Source organism: Salvelinus sp. IW2-2015, linkage group LG4q.1:29 (assembly GCF_002910315.2).
Source record: "Salvelinus sp. IW2-2015 linkage group LG4q.1:29, ASM291031v2, whole genome shotgun sequence".
In the NCBI taxonomy this organism is placed as follows: Eukaryota; Metazoa; Chordata; class Actinopteri; order Salmoniformes; family Salmonidae; genus Salvelinus; species Salvelinus sp. IW2-2015.
The window spans coordinates 85,937,656-85,957,496 of record NC_036842.1 but is presented as its reverse complement, the minus strand read 5'-3'; the positions used below and the strand labels follow the sequence as shown (position 1 = coordinate 85,957,496).

At 45.4% G+C, this 19,841-nt stretch overlaps 1 protein-coding gene across 3 annotated transcripts; it reads right to left on the bottom strand.

The window, feature by feature from the left end:
• Nucleotides 1–367: 367 nt before the first annotated feature.
• LOC111962710 (zinc finger C3H1 domain-containing protein) lies at nucleotides 368–19,328 on the bottom strand. 3 transcript variants are annotated; one of them, XM_023986005.2, is made up of 35 exons: nucleotides 18,592–19,328; nucleotides 17,672–18,160; nucleotides 17,328–17,515; nucleotides 15,646–15,997; nucleotides 15,260–15,477; nucleotides 14,876–15,002; nucleotides 14,582–14,670; nucleotides 14,306–14,500; nucleotides 13,834–13,995; nucleotides 12,882–13,028; nucleotides 12,613–12,731; nucleotides 12,247–12,390; nucleotides 11,928–12,102; nucleotides 11,348–11,485; nucleotides 10,443–11,072; nucleotides 10,107–10,216; nucleotides 9,876–10,007; nucleotides 9,639–9,760; nucleotides 9,386–9,487; nucleotides 9,126–9,248; nucleotides 8,755–8,935; nucleotides 7,889–8,075; nucleotides 7,416–7,607; nucleotides 6,981–7,218; nucleotides 6,589–6,694; nucleotides 4,662–4,860; nucleotides 4,232–4,326; nucleotides 3,967–4,074; nucleotides 3,627–3,731; nucleotides 3,094–3,259; nucleotides 2,568–2,668; nucleotides 2,180–2,281; nucleotides 1,916–1,955; nucleotides 1,310–1,372; nucleotides 368–1,172 (listed from the first exon to the last, which is right to left on the bottom strand). In XM_023986005.2, the coding sequence occupies exons 1-35, from the start codon at nucleotides 19,142–19,144 to the stop codon at nucleotides 1,035–1,037; spliced, it is 6,336 nt and encodes a 2,111-aa protein (XP_023841773.1). In that variant the 5' UTR covers nucleotides 19,145–19,328; the 3' UTR covers nucleotides 368–1,034. The 3 variants fall into 3 exon arrangements, with proteins under 3 accessions (XP_023841773.1, XP_023841774.1, XP_023841775.1); XM_023986006.2 differs by having other exon boundaries at nucleotides 12,247–12,387; XM_023986007.2 differs by having other exon boundaries at nucleotides 14,894–15,002.
• Between the last annotated feature and the right edge of the window lie 513 nt (nucleotides 19,329–19,841).

The following is a 19,841-nucleotide window of genomic DNA, read 5'->3' as shown; positions in this document are numbered from 1 at the left end:
CTTGATGGAACATATTCACATCTGTTTTCACTCTAGTTGAGAAGGTTCCCTCTTTGCCCAAACCCAACCAAATCTTACAAAGCAAATGAAGACAGAACAGAATAAAATAGAAAATAATTTAATATAAACACATTCAATTTCAACATACAAAAACAGTTGAAATACTTTCATCCTTGGCTCCTCCTCAAATACTCTTAACCATTATAATATATTTTTTACAAAAACAAAATTGCACATGAGAACATTTAAACTAATAAATGTTTGACTATCATCGCCTAGTGATGCGTTTAAAGGATCTTCCCCGCTGGTCAACTGGCGGAGAGGAGATCACAGCATTCAGCAGTCTGTGGCTGGCAGTCTCAAAAATAAACGTGTCAGTGATGATAGAGGCCAAATAGAAATACTTATGCAGGCAGCCATTTTGTTGTCACCATGGCTGGCCATTTCATTTTCATGTGGTTACTTTTTTTTTTTTTATCACTTAAAACAAATATCGAAATAAACTAGTCATTTATCTCTTCCCTTGGAAGACACTGGAAAACAAAAAGTTACACATACTGTAGATAGTAACGCTCGCTGCTGCTATTGGGGAAAACATCCTTTAAAAAACCACTCAAGACAGACGTATGTCAACATCCCTGTCAGGATGTCATAGTCTCAACTCCTCCAACCCCGTACATAAAGGTACAAATAAAAGCCAAATTAAAATTGACAGTACGAGAAAAAAAATATGTAAATTAAAAACAGAACAGCAAAGATGTCACTTAGTTAGCAGGTCTATACTTACGTACATGATGTTAGGTGATAGAACCCTGAGTGCGTGGCCCAGAGTTTGGACAGGGAGGAGGGAGTTCATTCATTGGCTTCAGGGATGACCGAACAACCATCCTGCGTAGGGGCGGACACCTCCCGACCGCCCAGGGAGAGTGCTACTGCGGGAGGGCTGCTAAGACAGCTAGCAGCAGAGTCTGCCCCTATCTGGCTAAACTAGGCAGTGGTCTGGTCTGATAGATTGAATCTAGTTTTTTTGATCCTCAGTGCTCCTCTCCCTCCATTTTGCTCGAGCATAAATTTAGGGGCTCACTTAGACTCACTCCCACCTCTTGACACTTGTCAACAAGTTTCCTCAGTTTATCAGTTTTACCTCCCTCCGCAGCTTCAAACAGCAGGCGCTGGAAAGGGACAGAGAGGGAAGGGGAAGGGGGGGTAGTTGAACATGCGTGCATTATCTGCCAGGTGGAACAAAAAAGTTGAAACTTTTTTTTTTGCTGAGGTGTGTGTGTTAGATAGTAACTGAATGGGGAATTACATCTTTCCATAGGGTGGCACACAGTGGAAGGTTTTGCAGGGCTTGCTGATAAAGAAGCCGGACCTACAACAAAGGAAAACACCAAACGGGGGAGCCACATGTCAGTTTAGCGGAGGACAAGGACAAAACAGGAGAAAGAGCATGGAATAAGGTCAGTGGTTTTAGTGACTAGTATAGTTTTTACTCTAATACACCAAACAACATCCAACCATTCCATTTTGTCACCGTGGTCAGATGTAAGCCTTTTAACTGTCATACATTACATTGTGGCGAACACTGATAATAGCCTGTAGGGAAGAAATAGATTACAACAAAATGAAGGGAAGATCATGGGACAGCTGGGTCAAGGTAAATATGCAAAGTGAAACACCGACACACAAGAGGTTGTGACAGCAACACAGAATCAACAGACCAACATGCATCATTTACTTTCCATCCAAACCAGCCCCTGCTGATTTACAGTCCTCTCTCCCTCCATGTCAATATTCCTCTCCCTAAACTATTACCTTCATCCATCCACTCCTTTACCAGTCTATTACTCAACCGTCTCACTGCCCCATCTCACTTCTTTCATTCCCCCCTGCCCACCCACCCCTACTAACTCACCTCGGAGCGCTCCTTCAGTTCCCTCTCCACAGCGATCACTCTGCCGAAAAACACACAGCACAAAAGCCTGTCAGCACTTGAATAGCAGGAATTGCCTGTGCAGCAGCGATTGAAGTCGGACAGAAGCCACAATATGTATGTGAAAAAGTGCATTTGATAAGTGCAGTAGAAGAACAGTGAGAATCCATCTAGAAAAAATATTCACCTTGTTGCCATACCAGCAGCACAAGTGCTGTTCAGCGAAGAGGAGAGAGTTGGACTTACATTTTCCAGTTGGCCAGACAGTTTGGAACGCTACTGCTCAACATTCTGGCTTGGAATTTCAGATGTTCTATGTTTCCATCCTGCCATTCTTGATGCAGCAACCTATACAACAACAAATCAAACCGTCTGCACACTACAGGCCCAAGACAAGAAATATTAGACCCAGCCATAACACTATAACATATACCACAAACAGATAACTGCAGACATAACAGTGACTAATAAACCCAGCAGGCTACAGTTTAACAATAACAATTCGCCAAAACATCATTCCAACGGGAATAGATTTCAACCTCTATAACCTTCTGTCTATGTCCAAGCAAGCAGAACTAGTTAGCTACAATTGGCTCCTAGTTTGTCTGCTGTGTCTATCGAGTGCTTTGCGTACCTCAGGGCAAGTTCAGCATTGGTGGGCATGGTGTATCGTAGTCTCTCCAGGACATGGGGGTGCTGGGTATGAGGCAGACAGCTCAGGTAGTGGGAGACAACCTGAACGAGCACAAGTCCAGAGGTTTGCAAATATGAACACGTTTAAATTAAAGACGCAAACAATGCCACTAACCGACGAAAGTGAAACACTGTCAATTCCTGACAAACATAGGAACCAGTGCGCACGGCACCTACTACAATACCCCGTGCAAAGGCACTTAAAACTTTTGTCTGGCCCATTCACCCTCTGAATGGCACACATACAATCCATGTCTCAATTGTCTCAAGGATTACAAATCGTTCTTTAACCTGTCTCCTCCCCTTCACCTACACTGACTGAAATGGATTTAACAGGTTACATCAATAAGAGATCATAGCATTCACCTGGTCAGTCTATGTCATGAAAATATTTTTTGTACACTGTGTATATTTCTATCAGAACGTTCACAATGTTATTCCCCGCTGAACATGTCCCAGTTACCTACCTTGTTGTGAAATCTGAAGCAGTTCCAGTACTGGGCTGAGCTGAACGGAACCTCAAGCCTAGACGGGACAGTTACTAGACAACGCTGAACCAGGTCTGATAACACCCGGAGCTCTCTGCTGTTGGATGGGCTCCCAGCTAGCTTACTGCTGGTAAAGAGGAGATAACTGGAGAGAGAACAGTTAGACTGTTAGTTGGGTTAGGTCTCTGGGCCCTCCCCCACCTGGATGTGTGGACATGACATTCCTATGGCAGCCCCTCAGAGGATAGCTGCTAACCAACCACACTGTGGTCTGATTAGATTGTCATCCTGATTAAAGCTTGTACTACCTCGAGGCCCTTTTATTTTATATGTGCCTGCTATAATTACTATAAGGATCTTCCAATCTGGCTTGTTAAGTATGGCTTGACTCTCTTCAGACGTGTCCCGTTCACCCCATGGGATGATAGTACTATCCTTATGGATGACAATGGTAGGTGAGAGGCTGAATGCAATGGACGCATGCTGAGAACTTGTTGTAAGACAAGACTCACTCTATCCACAGCTTGTGAAGAACATCTAGCTGCATTACGGCTCCGAGGGCTCTCTCAAATGCATCCATCGCCTCCCCAACGTTACCGTGCACCCACTGCCACAGACTGCAAGACAAGACACCAAAAAATGAAATATTGTCTCACTGTAAAAAATTGTTATGATCAGGAAGCCCAACTGTCGTCGTGTCTTCTTGTATTTCTACATTTTTAATAATCTAATTATAACCTTATTGTAAACTGTTACCGATAAATGTTAACGACGGTGCATTGAACTGCCATATAAGAATAAGAGCTGGGCTTCTGTGTAGTGCAGGGTCAGCCGGCATGTCACAATACTTACCAATGGACGAGGTTTAGGTAAGGCATCTGGTGGCTAAGCTGCTCTTTAAGTTGTTTTTTGATAACTGGGCCTCTTAGGATGTCCTCTGTTGGAATACCAAGGATGTACCTTGAAAAGAAGTGGAGATCACATTAATTCATGGAACATTCAACCGTATACCACTAGAGAAAGAAAGCAACTTCGTTTACAAAAAGTCAGGTTGTTTCTGACGTTTTAGGAGTTACAACATTCATTTCTGCTTAAGTTGGAGGAGTAACTGACTAACCGTAGCACATCCACAGGTTGCTGGTCACTTCTCTCCTCGTCACAGAAAGACAGGACGAACCCCCGGAACAGAGGAGCGATGCAACTGGACTTCTCCTGTTCAGAGATACATGAGACAGGCTAGCTAGGTCATGCTAGTAACTGTGTACAAGCAACATGAGACAGGCTAGCTAGGTCATGCTAGTAACTGTGTACAAGCAACATGAGACATTCAAGCAAAAAATGGAAAGGATTCAGCTCTTAAATAGTACGGTAAAATTTCTTGTCAAATGAAAAATCTTCTGTGAATCCTGTGGAGAATGTTAGTTGAGATGACAGAATGACAGTTAAATGTAAATTGACTATGCCTTGCTTAACTGGCCCTAAGGGGATGGCTACATAAAGTTGTATTAAAAAGGAGCTCCAGACAGCCCACTGACAGGGAGACTGACCTGAGCCATGAGGAACTTGCAGGTGTGGTAGAAGACCTCTGCGTTGTGTGGACACTGGGACAGTGCCCGTAGCCACACCCCAACACCCTGCTCTCCATCACCCTTCCCCACGTACAGGCCAGACAGGGCATCCAACAGGGCACATGAATGCGGGCACAGTGCCAACAGGGACTCACACAGCTCCAGGCCTGCATCGTACCTACAGGGTGCAAGTCAGTTTTATTATGTTTTAGTTAAGACTAGCAGAAACATTAGTAGAGTTATGACAACCACAAAAACACACACACTAACCTTTTACACTCGTTGGAATTTGCCTATATGGATAGTGGTAAATTGAAATGTTTCTTACAGAAGAAATATGAGCAATTGAAAGAGAACAGTTTGGAGCATTTGGGAAAATGATTAGACCAAAAGGTGAGTACACAGTTTGGCTGAAAAGACTGAATCCAAACATAACACTTGATTTTATGTGCATTTTAAAAGCATGCACTTTTTGCCACATTTGTTGATAACAAAATCAGAAAATATTCTGGATACATTCATTAACATAAGAATATTCCTGGAAAATGTGGGGTAGGTGAAACATAACACAACAAAAAAATAACAAGGTTGATGGAGAGAACTAACTGGTGTCTACAAGTGGCCACACACCTCTCCAAAGTGTTCACAGTTCCTAAGCAATTTCAATGCGCTTATGACAAAGAGTCATTACACTATAAGGTGCTTTGATGAGCTTGCCTAGCCGTGCCATTGAGGAACTAGAACAAGCCATCACACAATTACTGTCGTTTACGCAATCCAGAAACGCTCCACTGTAAATCGCAATCTAGGTCAGGTGGGCGTGGTTTCAAAGCCAGTATGATTTATATTTTRTCTCCCCAGTTTCATCATATCCAATTGGTAGTTAATCTTGTCCCATCGCTGCAACTCCCGTACGGACTCYGGAGAGGCGAAGGTCGAGAGCCATGCGTCCTCCAAAACACAACCCCGCCAAGCCGCACTGCTTCTTGACACAAAGCACGCTTAACCCAGAAGCCAGCCACACCAATGTGTCAGAGGAAACACCGTACACCTGGCGACCYTGTCAGCYTCCATGTGCGCAATGGGAGAAGGACATCCCGGCTGGCCAAACCCTCCCCAGCGTCTCTGTCGCGGCCAGCTGCGACAGCCCAATATCGAACTAGGATCTGTAGCGATGCAACGCTTTAGACCGCCAATATGYGTTTTATAAGTTATAAAATACTATGTTGCAGTGTTAGGCTTTCACAAGGCAATTCAGAGAAACAGATCGCAATTCTTGTGCGCAAAGAAATGAGTCCTGAGCTCATTCAGGTGCGTGTGACGTGGCAAATGTTCATCACAATAAACACGCTTATTCTGTTCAAAACGACTCAGAAGATGACATGGCGTCATAACCTAACTGTACATCAAACATAGTGATCATAAACGTTGACACTGTATATGACATGAGTTTTATGATTTGGAAATGTTAAGTGCACATTTGGACTCATGGGTGTTTGTCTTGCTTGTATGACATCAAATCAGTATTTATTATAATCCTCAACGTCTTATCTTTCAAAATACATGAAGTCCTCTTTTACAGCATTACCCTCACTCAGACAAGAAAAAAAAAATCTAAATTTGCCCAATTAGTCGGAGGGATGGGGGAAACTTCTTGTCGAGTACGGTGCTCAAGTTCAGAACGGTGAAGCACAGAGACTGAGCTCTGATATCATTTGTAGCATGTTACTGTACAGCCACTACGTTCCAATTTAGCKGCTTGTTAGTGCCCAGATCTGCCATTTTTATCGCGTATACGTGTACAAATGTAAAGGGTTAACACCTAGCATGCCCAAACACACAAGCCTGATTTTATTGGGTTCGGCACGCACACACACAGCTAGCAGAAAGCCAGCGTTGAGCTTACCTTCCCAGCAGGCTATAGGTAGTGATGAGGTTAGTGTGTAGAGGCAGACAGGCCAGGGTTCTCTCACTGGGAGGCAGAGTCTGGTCTGTGCACTGACGCAGTGCATCTAAAGGGTTGAACAAACCAGTATGACATCAATGCCCCTCTCTCTCTCAGCTGTCCACTACATTTACAAGTCTACTGTGCCAGAAAAACTGAAGCCTAGTGACTGAGCGGAAATAGCACAACTAGAAGCATAATAGTTTTATGTCCAAATAACCTATAAACTACCATGAGCAACTGTGGAAAAAGTCAACATAATTGTGTGAAAAAACTAAGTAGGAAACCTGGAAAAAGCATGGTCAGTTTCTATGTGGGTGTAGCTGAACCCCGTGTCGATGGTGACGGCTCACCTTCGAACACAGCGATTAGTGTGTCAGGCTCTGTGCGGACGTCGAGAGGTGTTCTCCAAGGGAGGGTGAAGGCCTCGATGCTGACCACCCTGGAGGGGTTGGAGTTAGCCGGGTCGTACAGACTGGCCGGCAGGCGGTCAAACTCCGTTAGGTGGATGAAGGACAGCCAGACCAGGCAACGGTCACTTATGGTCAGGTAATCAGCAATGCACCGCTCAGTGACTGACTTCAAGGCATTCTGAAATGAACAGGTTATCGTTCGCCCTTGAGCATCTTGGGAACCTTTTGCATTTTGTATAGCAGTAGCTAATCTAAGAGGTATGAGTTTGTTTGGCCTGATTGCAGCAGTAAGGTGTCATATGGCTTGGAACCGAATATTGATGTACGCAGCTATATTGGTGGCGCTCACGACTGACTTTTTTTGCAGTCTCTTACCTGTAGGATGGCCAGGGCATTCTGTAGCCGGCCTGTGAACACACTGAGTTGGACCCTGTAGAGTAGAGACTCCAATAGCTGGAAGGACAGCCTCTCAGAGAGACCACTAGTCCCCACACAGTCCAGCAGGTACTGCAGCAGGCGACCACACACATAGTCCTTCCCCTCAAACAAGCTCTCCGTGGTTAGGTACTAGGGAAGGGGAAAAGACAGCGGTTACATCCAGTCCTGCTGATATTCCTCTGTGCTATTTAACAAAGGACTCACTTCTACCTGGGAGACCAGGTGAGCGGTCATCTTCAGCCAATCAATAACATCAAGTGTCCAAGGAAAATAAAACCCATCAGGACTGCGAAACCAAAGGTCCTGAACTATGCGCTCTACAGCCAGGCCTCAGATGGACACACAAAGCCCTGTAGAGGAAATGCCCCACAGTAGGTCAACAGAGGGTTTGGTTGGACATGAGAACTTACACTCCACCAGACCTGGTAGTCGGGGGCGTGCTCCACAGCCATCTCACACATCTCCTGCACCTCATCCCTCTTCCCTCGGCGGGAGAACAGAGACAGGTAATAGCACCAGATCTCTGGGTTGTCCCGGTTGTCTTCCAGGGCCCGAGACAGAGTGTTCAACGAAGCGTCCAGGCACTCAGCCGCTGACCTACAAGGAAGCAACATAACACATTATATTGCATATCACATCATATATGCATGTCAATCTCTCCTGGCTGAAAGTGGAGGAGAGATTGACTTCATCAATACTTGTATTTATGAGAGGTATTGACATGTTGAATGCACCGAGCTGACTGTCTAAACTATTAGCACATAGCTCTGACACCCATGCATACCCCACAAGACATGCCACAAGAGGTCTCTTCACAGTCCCCAGAACAGACTATGGGAGGCACACAGAGCCATGACTACATGGAACTCTATTCCGCATCAAGTAATTGTAAAAGCAGTAAAATTAGATTTTAAAAACTGATTAAAYAAAACACACCTTACGGAACAGCGGGGACTGTGAAGCAACAAACATTGGCACAGACACATGCATTAACACAGGATAACATACACATGGATTTAGTACTGTAGATACGTGGTAGTGGTGGAGTAGGAGCCTGAGGGCACACAGTGTGTTGTGAAATCTGTGAATGTATTGTAATGTTTTTAACATTTTATAAACTGCCTTAATTTTGCTAGACCCCAGGAAGAGTAGCCGCTGCTTGGCAGAAAATCTATTTGCATTATCCATTCAGCCTAAACCAGGTTAAGGTTAAAAATACACTCAGTGACACAACTTAACACTCCGGAGGGTCTGTATTTGAGGGGCATCCACTTACACTTCTTTCTGGCTGAGGTACTTGAAGGCCAGTTTGATCCAGAGCTGTGCGTTGCGGGGGCTCTCTAGGACACTGGTCTCCAGGTTAGATATGTCGTCAGTTTCACTAATGAAGTAGCGCTTGTCGTCTGGGGTCACACACACATCCAGGGCAACAGACAGACTTCTCTTGGAACAACCGTCTGTGACAGGGAAGGAAACAGACAAACAGCAGAGGTTTAAGGTCAGATCTCCAGTTCTGCACAACTGAAGAGAAGCAATCACTGTTAGTGCTGCTACCATTATCTACACCGCGCTTCAGATGAGCTGTAATTCTGCTTGGAAGACTGGTTTGTTGCTAGGAGATGAGCCTACTGACTAACCAGTTCTCACCGTATTTGACTGGACCAGTGTCTCTACTCTCGTCCCAGCTGTCGTCCCCTGTGTTTGGGCTAGCCTGGTGAGCGGGCTGAGGCCTCCACCTCCTGAGATCCTTACACGTGGTGAAGGGAGGGACTAGACAAAACACAAGTTGAACAAGGCAGAAGGGTTCTAGTCGTGAACATTTTCTAAAAGACATCAACTGCTCAATAGTGTGTTCAACCTTAACTGCTGAGTGTAAGGATAGTGTAGGAATGGTATGGAAATCTCACCATGTCTTTTGCTTTCGTTCACTTTGCTGACGAGTAGAACAGCCTTCTGGTCCATCCCCATGCGATCGTTGTTAGCCCCAAACAGCTGTTTTATATACTTCTCTGAAAATAGTACAACCAATCAACCATTGTCAGTAAAAGCCTCATGTATTTATCATGGAATAGTGAACTATTTGGAATAAATCAATCACCAAGATACATTCTAAGCTCAATGGTATTTAAATATTGCCAGATGGCAGTGTGGTTCTATTACCTGTGGCAACATTGATGACATCAGTAGTACTGCTCTCAGAGCAGCCAATCAGGGCCAGGTTGTACGATAGGATATCCTGGAACAGCTGGTTTCCACCAAAAGCGCAGTTTCTCATGTGCTGCCTAGAAACATAGACCAGATCACCCAAAAGGGAGAGGTTGGTTGGTTATAATGAAACAGACATGAGTCTATATTCACATGCCTGTTTACACACACACACTAGGAGGAAGGACTTACCACTGGCAGTCATCGTCATTGCATGTGCCCGTGAGGTCAAAGCGACAGAAACACGTTTTGGGCGCTACAACATTGCTGTAAGACACAGAACTGAGTGATAACTTCTCCTTGGTCCGAAAGTATGGACTGAACCTGAAGAAAGGGACAAGATGGAAAGGTTTGATTGATGGCAGGGTGTTGTTCCTGGCACGAGCAATTGGGAGCAACCCTAGCAGTGAACCAGCCACCTACCGATAAGACTTAAAGACCAGGAGAGGGCTGCGATACGGTCCAAACGGGACAGGCTTCAGCTCGGCACAGCCTGATTGGGCAGCCATGGTGTCCACATCCTCCGATATCACCTGCACATCAAAGTAATGAACACAAACATGAACACAAACAGTCTCTCAACCATGCAGAATAGATGAAAAACATAGTTTTAGACCCGACAAGTGTGCTGTATGCTACAGTAACTGCACATATCAACCAAATAAGAAAACTGTCAAGACAGCATTTTTTAAACCACAACAAAAGGGAATTTGAATTCAGTGTTTGCGAGGCCAGTTAAAGTGATATATTATGGTTTACCTTCCCAGAAGGGGGTTTCTCAACAGTGCCTCCTAGCGCCCGTAGTTCCCCCAGCAGCAGCTCTCCCAGCCTGGCCTGCTGCTGGTCCCTCCTCTGCAGGGCCTCCACCTCTAGCCCCAGGAACAGCTCCCCGGGCCCCGAGGCTTTAACCCTGACTGGCTTGGCTGGACTATCCTTGACCAGCCCAGTCCCACCAGAGTCCAGCTTAGGCTTGGTGAAGGAGCCGGTCTCTCTGAAGGAGCGTCTACGAACACTCCGGGCCGAGGGCCTGGCTGTGGCGGCAGGTTCCAAGTCGCTCTCCTCCGTCTCGGTAGGGTCTTCGCTGCTGACCAGGGTGAGTTTATCCTGGGTGAGGTCATGCAGGGAGGGCTGGGGCAGGGGGAAGGGGCTGGTGGGGGGAATGCTGGGGTGACGAGCCCTGGGGAGAGGGGTGGAGGCGGCCTGGGGTGGAGGGGGTTCAGGGACCGCCCCTCTGTTGTGGAGGGCCTGGGCCTCCTTTAGTTTCTGGATCTTGAAGGCGTATTCTGACTCCAGCTGCTGCAGACGCTGCTTCTGGGCAAGGAGGTCGGCGAAGTGCCTTTCTGAGCCGCGGGGAGCGACGGAGACTTCCACACACAGACGTTTCACAGGCTGAAGAATGGAGGGTGGGCAGACAGATGGTTTAGAGAACTCTGGCCTTTACTTACAGCTGGTTGGTGTTTGGTAGAAAGGAAATGGGAATATACATTTTGAAACAGAGGAAGTGTTAGAACAATAAGTCCAATAAGAGTCATTTTCCGCTTCAAAGCAATTTATGATGTTCCCTAGTGGACATGTCCTTGTTGAACACATTTCTGTGCTTTATCAATCAACAAGGGCCCTGGCATGGTATAGTGTGGGTCGGTAAGGTGTGGTACGGTGCTCACCGAGGAGTGGCTGATGGCCGTGCGTCGTTTCTGACCGCCTGGCTTTCTGCCTGCGGCAGCCTGGGCTTGAACCAGCACCTCCTCCAGCTTCAGGCTGTGGTTCTTCTTCACTGACACGCGGTTCTGAACACGATGAACCTACAGGGTGGAAACATACATGACAGATGTTAAAAGGGTGGTAACAAATGAGATATATACATACACACACATATCTCATCAGAACCTTGGTTAACTGAATCAGGTGTTGAGTGAAAGCCTGCACACCCAGTATCACTCCAAGGAGGAGTGTTGGCATGACCACACCTGCTATATACACTTCCAAAGGCAACGGAAAAAATAACTGAATGAAATGTCTTGTCCTTACAGACATTCCTTTAGCTTGGCATTTTCCCAAACATTACCAGGAGAAACAACTCCTATTCCATGATTCAGCTTCCACTGACTAAAACCCTCAGCCATCCGACTCATTGCTATAAACATGGCCACCCAGGCGCAAATACCTCGGCTAGGAATTTACTTCACAGCTCATTCCCATTGAGTTTCATTCCCTCTGGGTTCCTTCCTGGCTCTTAACTCCCACCTGTTCCTGGAGTCTGTTGAGGAGAGTCTTGTTGGCACTGACTATCTTCTCTGAGGCCAGGAGCTGTTCTTTGAGCTTGGCCACTTTGGCCTCAGCTGCCTTCAATGCCTCCTCCTTCTTCTGCTCCTGCTGTAAGAGCTGCCTCAGGATGGCCTCATCCTTCAGGAGCAGATTCCTGAAAGGAGGGGTAGAGTGAGAGATGGAAAACCATAAGTCCAAGTAATTCCCTAATGTGAGACAATTACTTAATATACCATTGTGTTTGGGCATCAGCCTTCATCTAGGTGTTTTTTTTCCTTCTGGTGTTTGAGGGCCTCACCCGTGTTTGGTCAGCCTAGTCTCTGCCTCGGTCAGCTGCAGCTCGACCGCTGCCTTGGCAGCGAAGTCCACATCAGGATCAGAGCCTGCAGGAGAGGGCACACCTCGGGGACTGTGGTCCTTCAGAATCTTCTGCTTCTCCCTACTTACATCAGACAACAACAAAAAAGATTGTTTAAATTTCAGTGAGTGTAGTCCACTCTGTTCCATCAGTGACATTTTAAAGAAATACCCTCTCTCACTTTGGTGCCATTAATATTGCACTGAATTTTAATTAATCGTTAATGAATTTCCCATCCATAGACAATGCTTGGGTGGAAAAACTATATCTCACTTTGTCAGACCATTCTCTTAAAAAAAAATATACCTGGCTATTTCTTCTTTGAGCAGCCGATACTCCGTCTTCTTCTCTTCAGATAGAGKCTCCGGGGTTCTGCCTGGCTTGTTCTCCTTCTCAGGTCCTGAAGTCGGTTTGGGTTTCGCTGCCTGGAAGTTGAGAGAGAAAGAGCATTACAGCCCATCACCCTTTAACCACATACAATTATTACACATCTCAAATTAGGATTCTGCCATTCATATATAAATTGAGAGGTCGTCCTCAGAGGCCAATCTGTTGGGACACACACATGTACGTACCTCTGCGTTCCTGCGTGCCTCCTTGATCATGAACTCCAGGCCTCCAAAGACAGATTGTGTCTGTGTAGAGCTGCTGCAGGCCTCCATGTCTGAGTCACTGTCGTCTGAACCGTTCAGTTGTACCACCACCGCCTTGTGCCGTGGGAGCTGGGGAAACAATAAAACGTATGCTTTGAATTGGCCATTGTGATGAATGGGCACCGACATCACAACTCAAAATCAATTAATCTCAAAATAGGAGTGCCAATCTAGGATCAGGTCACCTCTGTCTTATTATGATCTGAAAGGCTAAATGTATCCTATATTAGCCCCCCTACTCTGAGAAGCTTTGTGAATACGGGCCCTGGGATGCAGTCTAAGGTGAGCTTATTGTACATGGGTGAGAAACCAGAGCGCTCTGGGAACATAGCTGAGGCCGGGTGTCATTGGGCACACGTGCTGCTGTAATGTACTGTCTATGGGAGCCCACCTGTGTTGCCTATGGCAGTATCAGAGTGAGTGCCAACTCATTGTTCTCATAAGACAACACTACATGGAGTTACTGAGCACAAAGACACCCATGGCCTCCAAATCCCTGTTTAACACAGTTCAGCTGAAAAAAAAGTAGAACGTCATTGTTGGAAAATATGACTTTGAAGTTCAAATATTTCAAAATAGCATATTTTAAAACATGTTTTCAGCACATGCAAGACAAGACAGTTTTCCCATTCAGAGAAGAATCATTCACAAATCCACAGACATTTTCTGCATATTTCAATGAGTGTTTGAAACAGTTTGGAATATAGGTCAACAAATGAACTCTATTCCAGAAAATTGTGGTTGAAAGAGTGAAAGCTCTTCAGGACGTTAACGAATGTGAACAATTTGGATCTCTACGGTTTCTTCGCCTGGCTAGGGCAGATATGTGGTCATCACTCAATGTTTTGATTTCCTCCTATGGTATTATTCTTACCATCAGTGGTAGCCTGGGAAGGTGGTGCCCTCGGCTGAACTTGTTGCTCCATGGCTGGGGTGCCGTGTTGAGGCTGACCACACTAGGGTTGCTCCTGGGCACTGGTTGGACCAGACTGACCAGGAGGGAGGGAGAGGGGGGGCTGCTGTCAAGGGTCATATCCTACAGAGGAGAAATACATTTTTAAAGCCAGATTCACCAAGTCCACTGTTCAAAGACAAAGTGCTGCTGTAGAACTGGAAAATGATATGACTGAGTTGCCCATCTGATATAGCAGGGTACCGAGATAAGTTTGAACATTGTTTAACACTTGTAAATTAACAGAAGAGTGAAAAATATGCATCTTCTGTTGAGACAAATTAACTTTCCAGAGGATGACTAGGACCTAATGGAACCCTCCTCTACTCCTAACACTATACAGATAACACAGGCATGTCACTTTGTCCTCCTGTGGAGCCATCTAGTGTTATACCTCGGGCAGTGGAACCTTCTTGTTGGCCATGGACATGAGGCAGGTCTCTCTGAGCAACATCTCCTCTTCCTCTTCCTCGTCAGCGAAAGGCGGCTTTGGGGGAGGCTCCAACTCATCCGGGGGTGGGGGCATTGGGGGTAAGGGTGGAGGGGGCGCAGACGGAATGACGGACAGGAAACGTGGCTGTCCCAAATCCTGGAAAGAAAGAAGCTTGTTAGTTACCCCTATAAGAGATGCATAGAACAGTCCTTGTTTAGAGTTTGGGGTGGAACGTACCATTCTGCATTGAGTGGGGGAATCCATACGGAAAGGCATGTGACTGAAGCATCCTGGGACCTCAAATGGATCATGTACTGGAGAAGACGCTGAAAGAGAAAATAACTGAATTTTAGACAAATCAGATTCAGCCGTAGAAATAAAACTGTCAAACATTGCAATAAGAGGCCTGGATTGATGGCCATGTCCTTAGCTATAAACAATCCTTTTAGCATGTTGGATGGGTTCTATAAAATCACTTCAGATATGTTCAATAGTGCAGTGAGTGCATCGGCAGGTGAGCTGGTTGCTCACCTGGGGAATTGGTCTCACTATCGGTATCCATGGCAACCTCGTCGTAGTTGTCGTACTGGTAGAGGTTCCCTGAGGTGTCCAATCCCTGTTTACCAGAAGACTTCCTGGTGTGGTCGCTGTCCTTGGACTGAGATTGAAATGTGTCATTTGTCTGTCTCTCACATGCTCTCTTCTTCAATTATGTTGCATGTCCATGCTACTGACAGTAATATAGGAGAGCTCTATTCCAATAGAGTTAAGAGAAAGAACCCCACATACCACATTGCAGGTGTTAAGCAGAGACTATACAGTTTAAAAAAGGTTCATATATAATTGAAGGAATCAGATAACCTAAAAGGAAATGCCTTGGGTGTGGGGCAAGGTCTCTCTCCCTGTCCGTCTTACCTTGCTCCGGTTGCGCGGCGGCTTAGACCCGCCCACCAGCTTCATGAAGCGGTTGTACTGCTCGTCCTGATTGGAAAGGTCCCGGATCTTGCGGATCTCTTCCTCCCTCCGGCGACGTTCTTCCTCCTCCTGTCTACGCTGCTCCTCCTGGTCTCTCTCCTGTTGGAGCTTCCACGTCCTTAGCTGCTGCTTTCGGAACGCCTGCTTTGCTGCTGAGCCTAGGGGATCAAAACCCATTTACTTTACATCACTAAAATGCATTATTAAAATACACAAGAACCAAGATGTGACCAATATTTCCAAAATCAGAATGTCATTGTGATGGAACGCTTGGTACCAACATAGAGGACAGTTTGGATCTGAATAAGCAGAAAGGCCCTTCTCACCTGGGCTGACTGTCTTCCTCCCTGGATACCCCTTAACCGGAGCTTTGCCCTTCTCCGCTGGAGGCTTTGCCCCAGCCTTGGTCTTCTCCTGGGGCTTGTTGGCCAGAGCTTTGGCCTTCTCCGAGGCAGCAGAGGCAGACCTGGTGGTGACTCTGCCCCTCTCTGGTGGTTTGGCACTGGAGGAGCTGGATGTCTTCTCCTGGGAGGGCTTGGCCTTGGTGATCTTATCTTTGCTCTCCTTCATCACTTGCTGTTCTTTCTGCTGCCACTTCCTGCTGGCTGACTGCAGGGCCAGGAGACGCAGCTGCAGCTCAGACAGGTCCTCATCTTCATTACTCCCCTTCACTCCAGGCTGCAGAGAGACAGAGGAGGGCCGGATAACCCAGATTCTAACTTGACATACACACAACTCAGACATTGTGTCAGCGGACATTTGGACAAACGTTCAAAAGAGCTGCAAACACACATCAAGTTAATATTTGTGCCTTGAATCACTTACTCTTGATCCATGCCTTAAGGGGATAGCTCGAGATTTTGGCTATCAAAAAAAAACATACCTAGAGTCAGATGAACTCATTAACCACGTTTCGATACTCAGTTTTTTATTCGAGTAAAGTCACACTGTATAAAAAATAATAATAATCACGACAGCTGTAATGGAAACAGGAAGTGTCGGTCCAATGTAAAAAATTACGACAGATCAGTTGTTTGCTCGACATGGTAGGATTTACGTCGGTAAAATGTATTTAGCTAGAAATGGCGGTGGAAACGCCTATATGCACAAATATTGATATAATAACCATCCTACCGAAGTCAACATGGAGTCAGACGATGATATGGCGTGAGGCCCTCCCACTACATCTCAGAAACCATGCAGTTTATTAGGCTACAGATTAAATTAATTATAATTCACCACCAAAAGTGCACAGTGATCTTGACGCTCCTTTCCAACAAATATCGATGGTATTATTCTGGTGACATGATGATCAATGCTTGACTGCCGTTTGACACACTCACTCTTATCCATAATAATCTCATCATGTAGACTATCCTACCCACAATGTATCTGCGAGCTGTTGGCTAGAGCGCAGGTGCCAAGACCAGAGTAGACACATTTGCTATTTAACGCAAATGTTTGTGACAAAACTATCGGTAGAGTTGAAAATGCGATGGAAACACATTGAAGTTTACATTTTTATTCAGTACATGAAAACTTAAGCGAGAAAGTACATTTGGTGTGCACTACGTCATCACACACTGATTTTTATCTGCAACAAGTCAGCTTGGTGAAAACACTACTGGTGGGAAAATGAACATATTTTCTTTATGTGGATTTTAGAATAGTCGCATGAAAATCTGTCGCCAATTGGATGGAAACCTAGCTACAGACACCATTTTTCTACCTCTGTGTGTAGTTTGAAGGAAGTTGAAGTTAGTTTCTGGAATTACTAACTAGTTTTAGCACAATAACTGGAAGTCTATGAGATCTGCTAGCGTTAGCACAATCAGCTAGCTGATCCCATAGACTTCCAGTCATTGCACTAACGCTACTTAGCAATGGCTCTAGAAACTAACTTCAACTTAATTCAAACTGTATGCAGAGACATAAAAATGGTATCCACAAGTTCACTTGACTCTGGGTAAGTAGAAAAGGTTTTTGCCTTTTTTAAATAGATTCATACCTTAACAGGGGATTTAGTAGAGTCCTCTGATGATTTGCTGCAGCACACACAGCAGACTTTTGTATCCTTCTCACCTTCTTTCTTCAGGTAATCTGATTCCCTGCTACAGCAAACACAACATATTTTTTCTTCCTTCTCCCCCTCTTTTTTGTCTGCCTCTTTCTCCACACCATCTTTTCCCTCCTCTCCTGAAAAGACAGAACACAACACACACAGGGTGTTAACACTGTGGCTAATAAAACAATACATTATTTATTATAGTCGAGTCAAATTTGCTTCACGGTGTTGCAACAGTTTGTTACCACATTGCTGCAGTGTTGTGTTATATAGTGGTTGTTACACACCTTTGGGAGTAGCAGCCGGGATAGCAGCTGGTTCAACTTGACCTTTTTCCACGTCACTGTCCTCCGTCTCTGAGTCTTTCTTTTCCGTTTTTGTTTTGAGCGCGTCAATTTCTGCAGGAGTGAGGAGTTTCTGACGTAGAGGTTTGAGATTGAACGCCTGAAAACCCCTTTTCTCCTCCATCTTCTCTGGGCCTGACGGGTCCTCTGCAGCATCCTCTGCAGCGGCTTCATTGGGAATACTGTTAGCGTCGAGTAATGGCTCGGTTTGGGGAATACTTGCAGAGACCTCAGACTCGTTCTGAGCAGGCAGGTCTTTGGGCTTCAGAACCAGGTTCTCTTCTTTTCTAATACATTCCAGCTCCAGCTGAATCTGCTTGTACTTGGTGAGCAGGTCCTCAAAACTCTCGTCAAGCCCATTCTCGATTTTGGCAACATTGTTGTTGTGCATCTGTTGGTTTCTTACCTGATTCCTCCCCATCATTACCTTCTCTATGGTCGGGGAGTGAAGGAAAGGCACGATTATGAGTTTGATGAGATGGGTAGGCTACAGACTTTGACCCTAATAGAAAAATGTATTTCAATCCAAAACCCATTTCCAGCTCAATAACACTAGGTATTTTGTTTTTGATTAATAAAAAAAAGTATTAATCAATTGTGCCTTGATGATAGGGAGGGGAATGCTGTGTAATGATCAAAAGTCATTACAAAATGGCAGATCTGTTGTTAGTTAGATGCATTATGACTACACTGAAATCGAAGGCCTATATGACTACACTGAAATCAAGGCCTATTCAAGGCTAGAAGCTACAACCAGCCAAACAAATGTTACAATGTGTAGTTACAATGTTAAGGTAAAAGCCTAACAAATGTATCACACTTTACAATTACATAGATGTCGTGAGATGAATGCCAAAGGATACGTTTGCTTCTCGAGGGAGATTCATTCTTGTTACTGTGATTCTCCCCGGGCCCATAACGACCAGGGGGAGGCCTACCAGCCTCTCTCCCTCCCCCACACCCGTCTCCCCAGCCTCCTCGTCCCCAATCCCCGCGACCGTCATCTAGTTTCCCCCGGTGCCGCAATCGATCCAGGGCTGTGTGACTTCGTTCCCAGAAACTGGAACGCGGGCTCTGGTCACAGCGTGGTCCCAGTGGCGGCCGGTCGGGTCCACTTGGTCCGCCTTGCTGTCTGTGGTTTGCGGTAAAGCCGGAACTGTGCGAATGAGGTCCGCGGTTGTATGGAATTAAAAGTCGAAAATCTGTAGGCTGGCTACCCACGACAGGTAGTACATTTCGGGCCGGTTGTTTCAATTTTCGTGTATTCCGTGAGGAGTTGCTGTTATTCATGCTACTAGGCCTCTTTTTACCCTGCTGCTGCGCAAACACATTTTCCTCGGTGTCATCATCGCAGATCTCTCCGTCTTCGAGCTCCCCTTCTTCTCTCGGAGACCGATTGATTGACTTTGAATCCATTGTGTAGTCTAATCGAGTGTGACAGTAGTTCGATTAATACGTAGACTCAACATATGTTTATAATTACAAAATTGGATTTATAAATCGGATGTTATTTCAATATTAACGAATATAAAGCTTGTTCGCTAACTAGCTACGCTCTTCCTCTTTCCCCTTCTGCCCCGCTGATCTCGCGATACTTCCCATTCCACTTGAACAAAGATTCTTCTTCTTCTTCTTCTATGAGATCATTGCAGTCCACAAACAATCGTTTATGTGCATGCCGCCACCTATTGTGCTGGAAAGTACGATCAATCATGATCTGCCCAAATCTGTTCTACCATGAAAATATATATWTTTTTTTAATTAATCCATACTAACTTCTACCACATCCTCAAGACCCTCCCCAACAATTGGCCGAGCGTCGCATGGGTTCGGCTCCATTGTAAATAAGAATTTGTTCTTAACTGACTTGCCTAGTTAAATAAAAAGGTAAAAAAAAAAAACCTACATCATGCTGAAACACGCCATCCTTATGATTGTCAACAACCATTTCAACAGTAACATTTTTGTTTTACTTTTATTTAACTAGGCAAGTCTTATTTACAATGACGGGCCTACCTCAGCCAAACCCAGACGATGCTGGGCCAATTGTGCGCCGCCCTATGGGACTTCCAATCACTGCCAGTTGTGATACAGCCTAGAATCAAACCAGGGT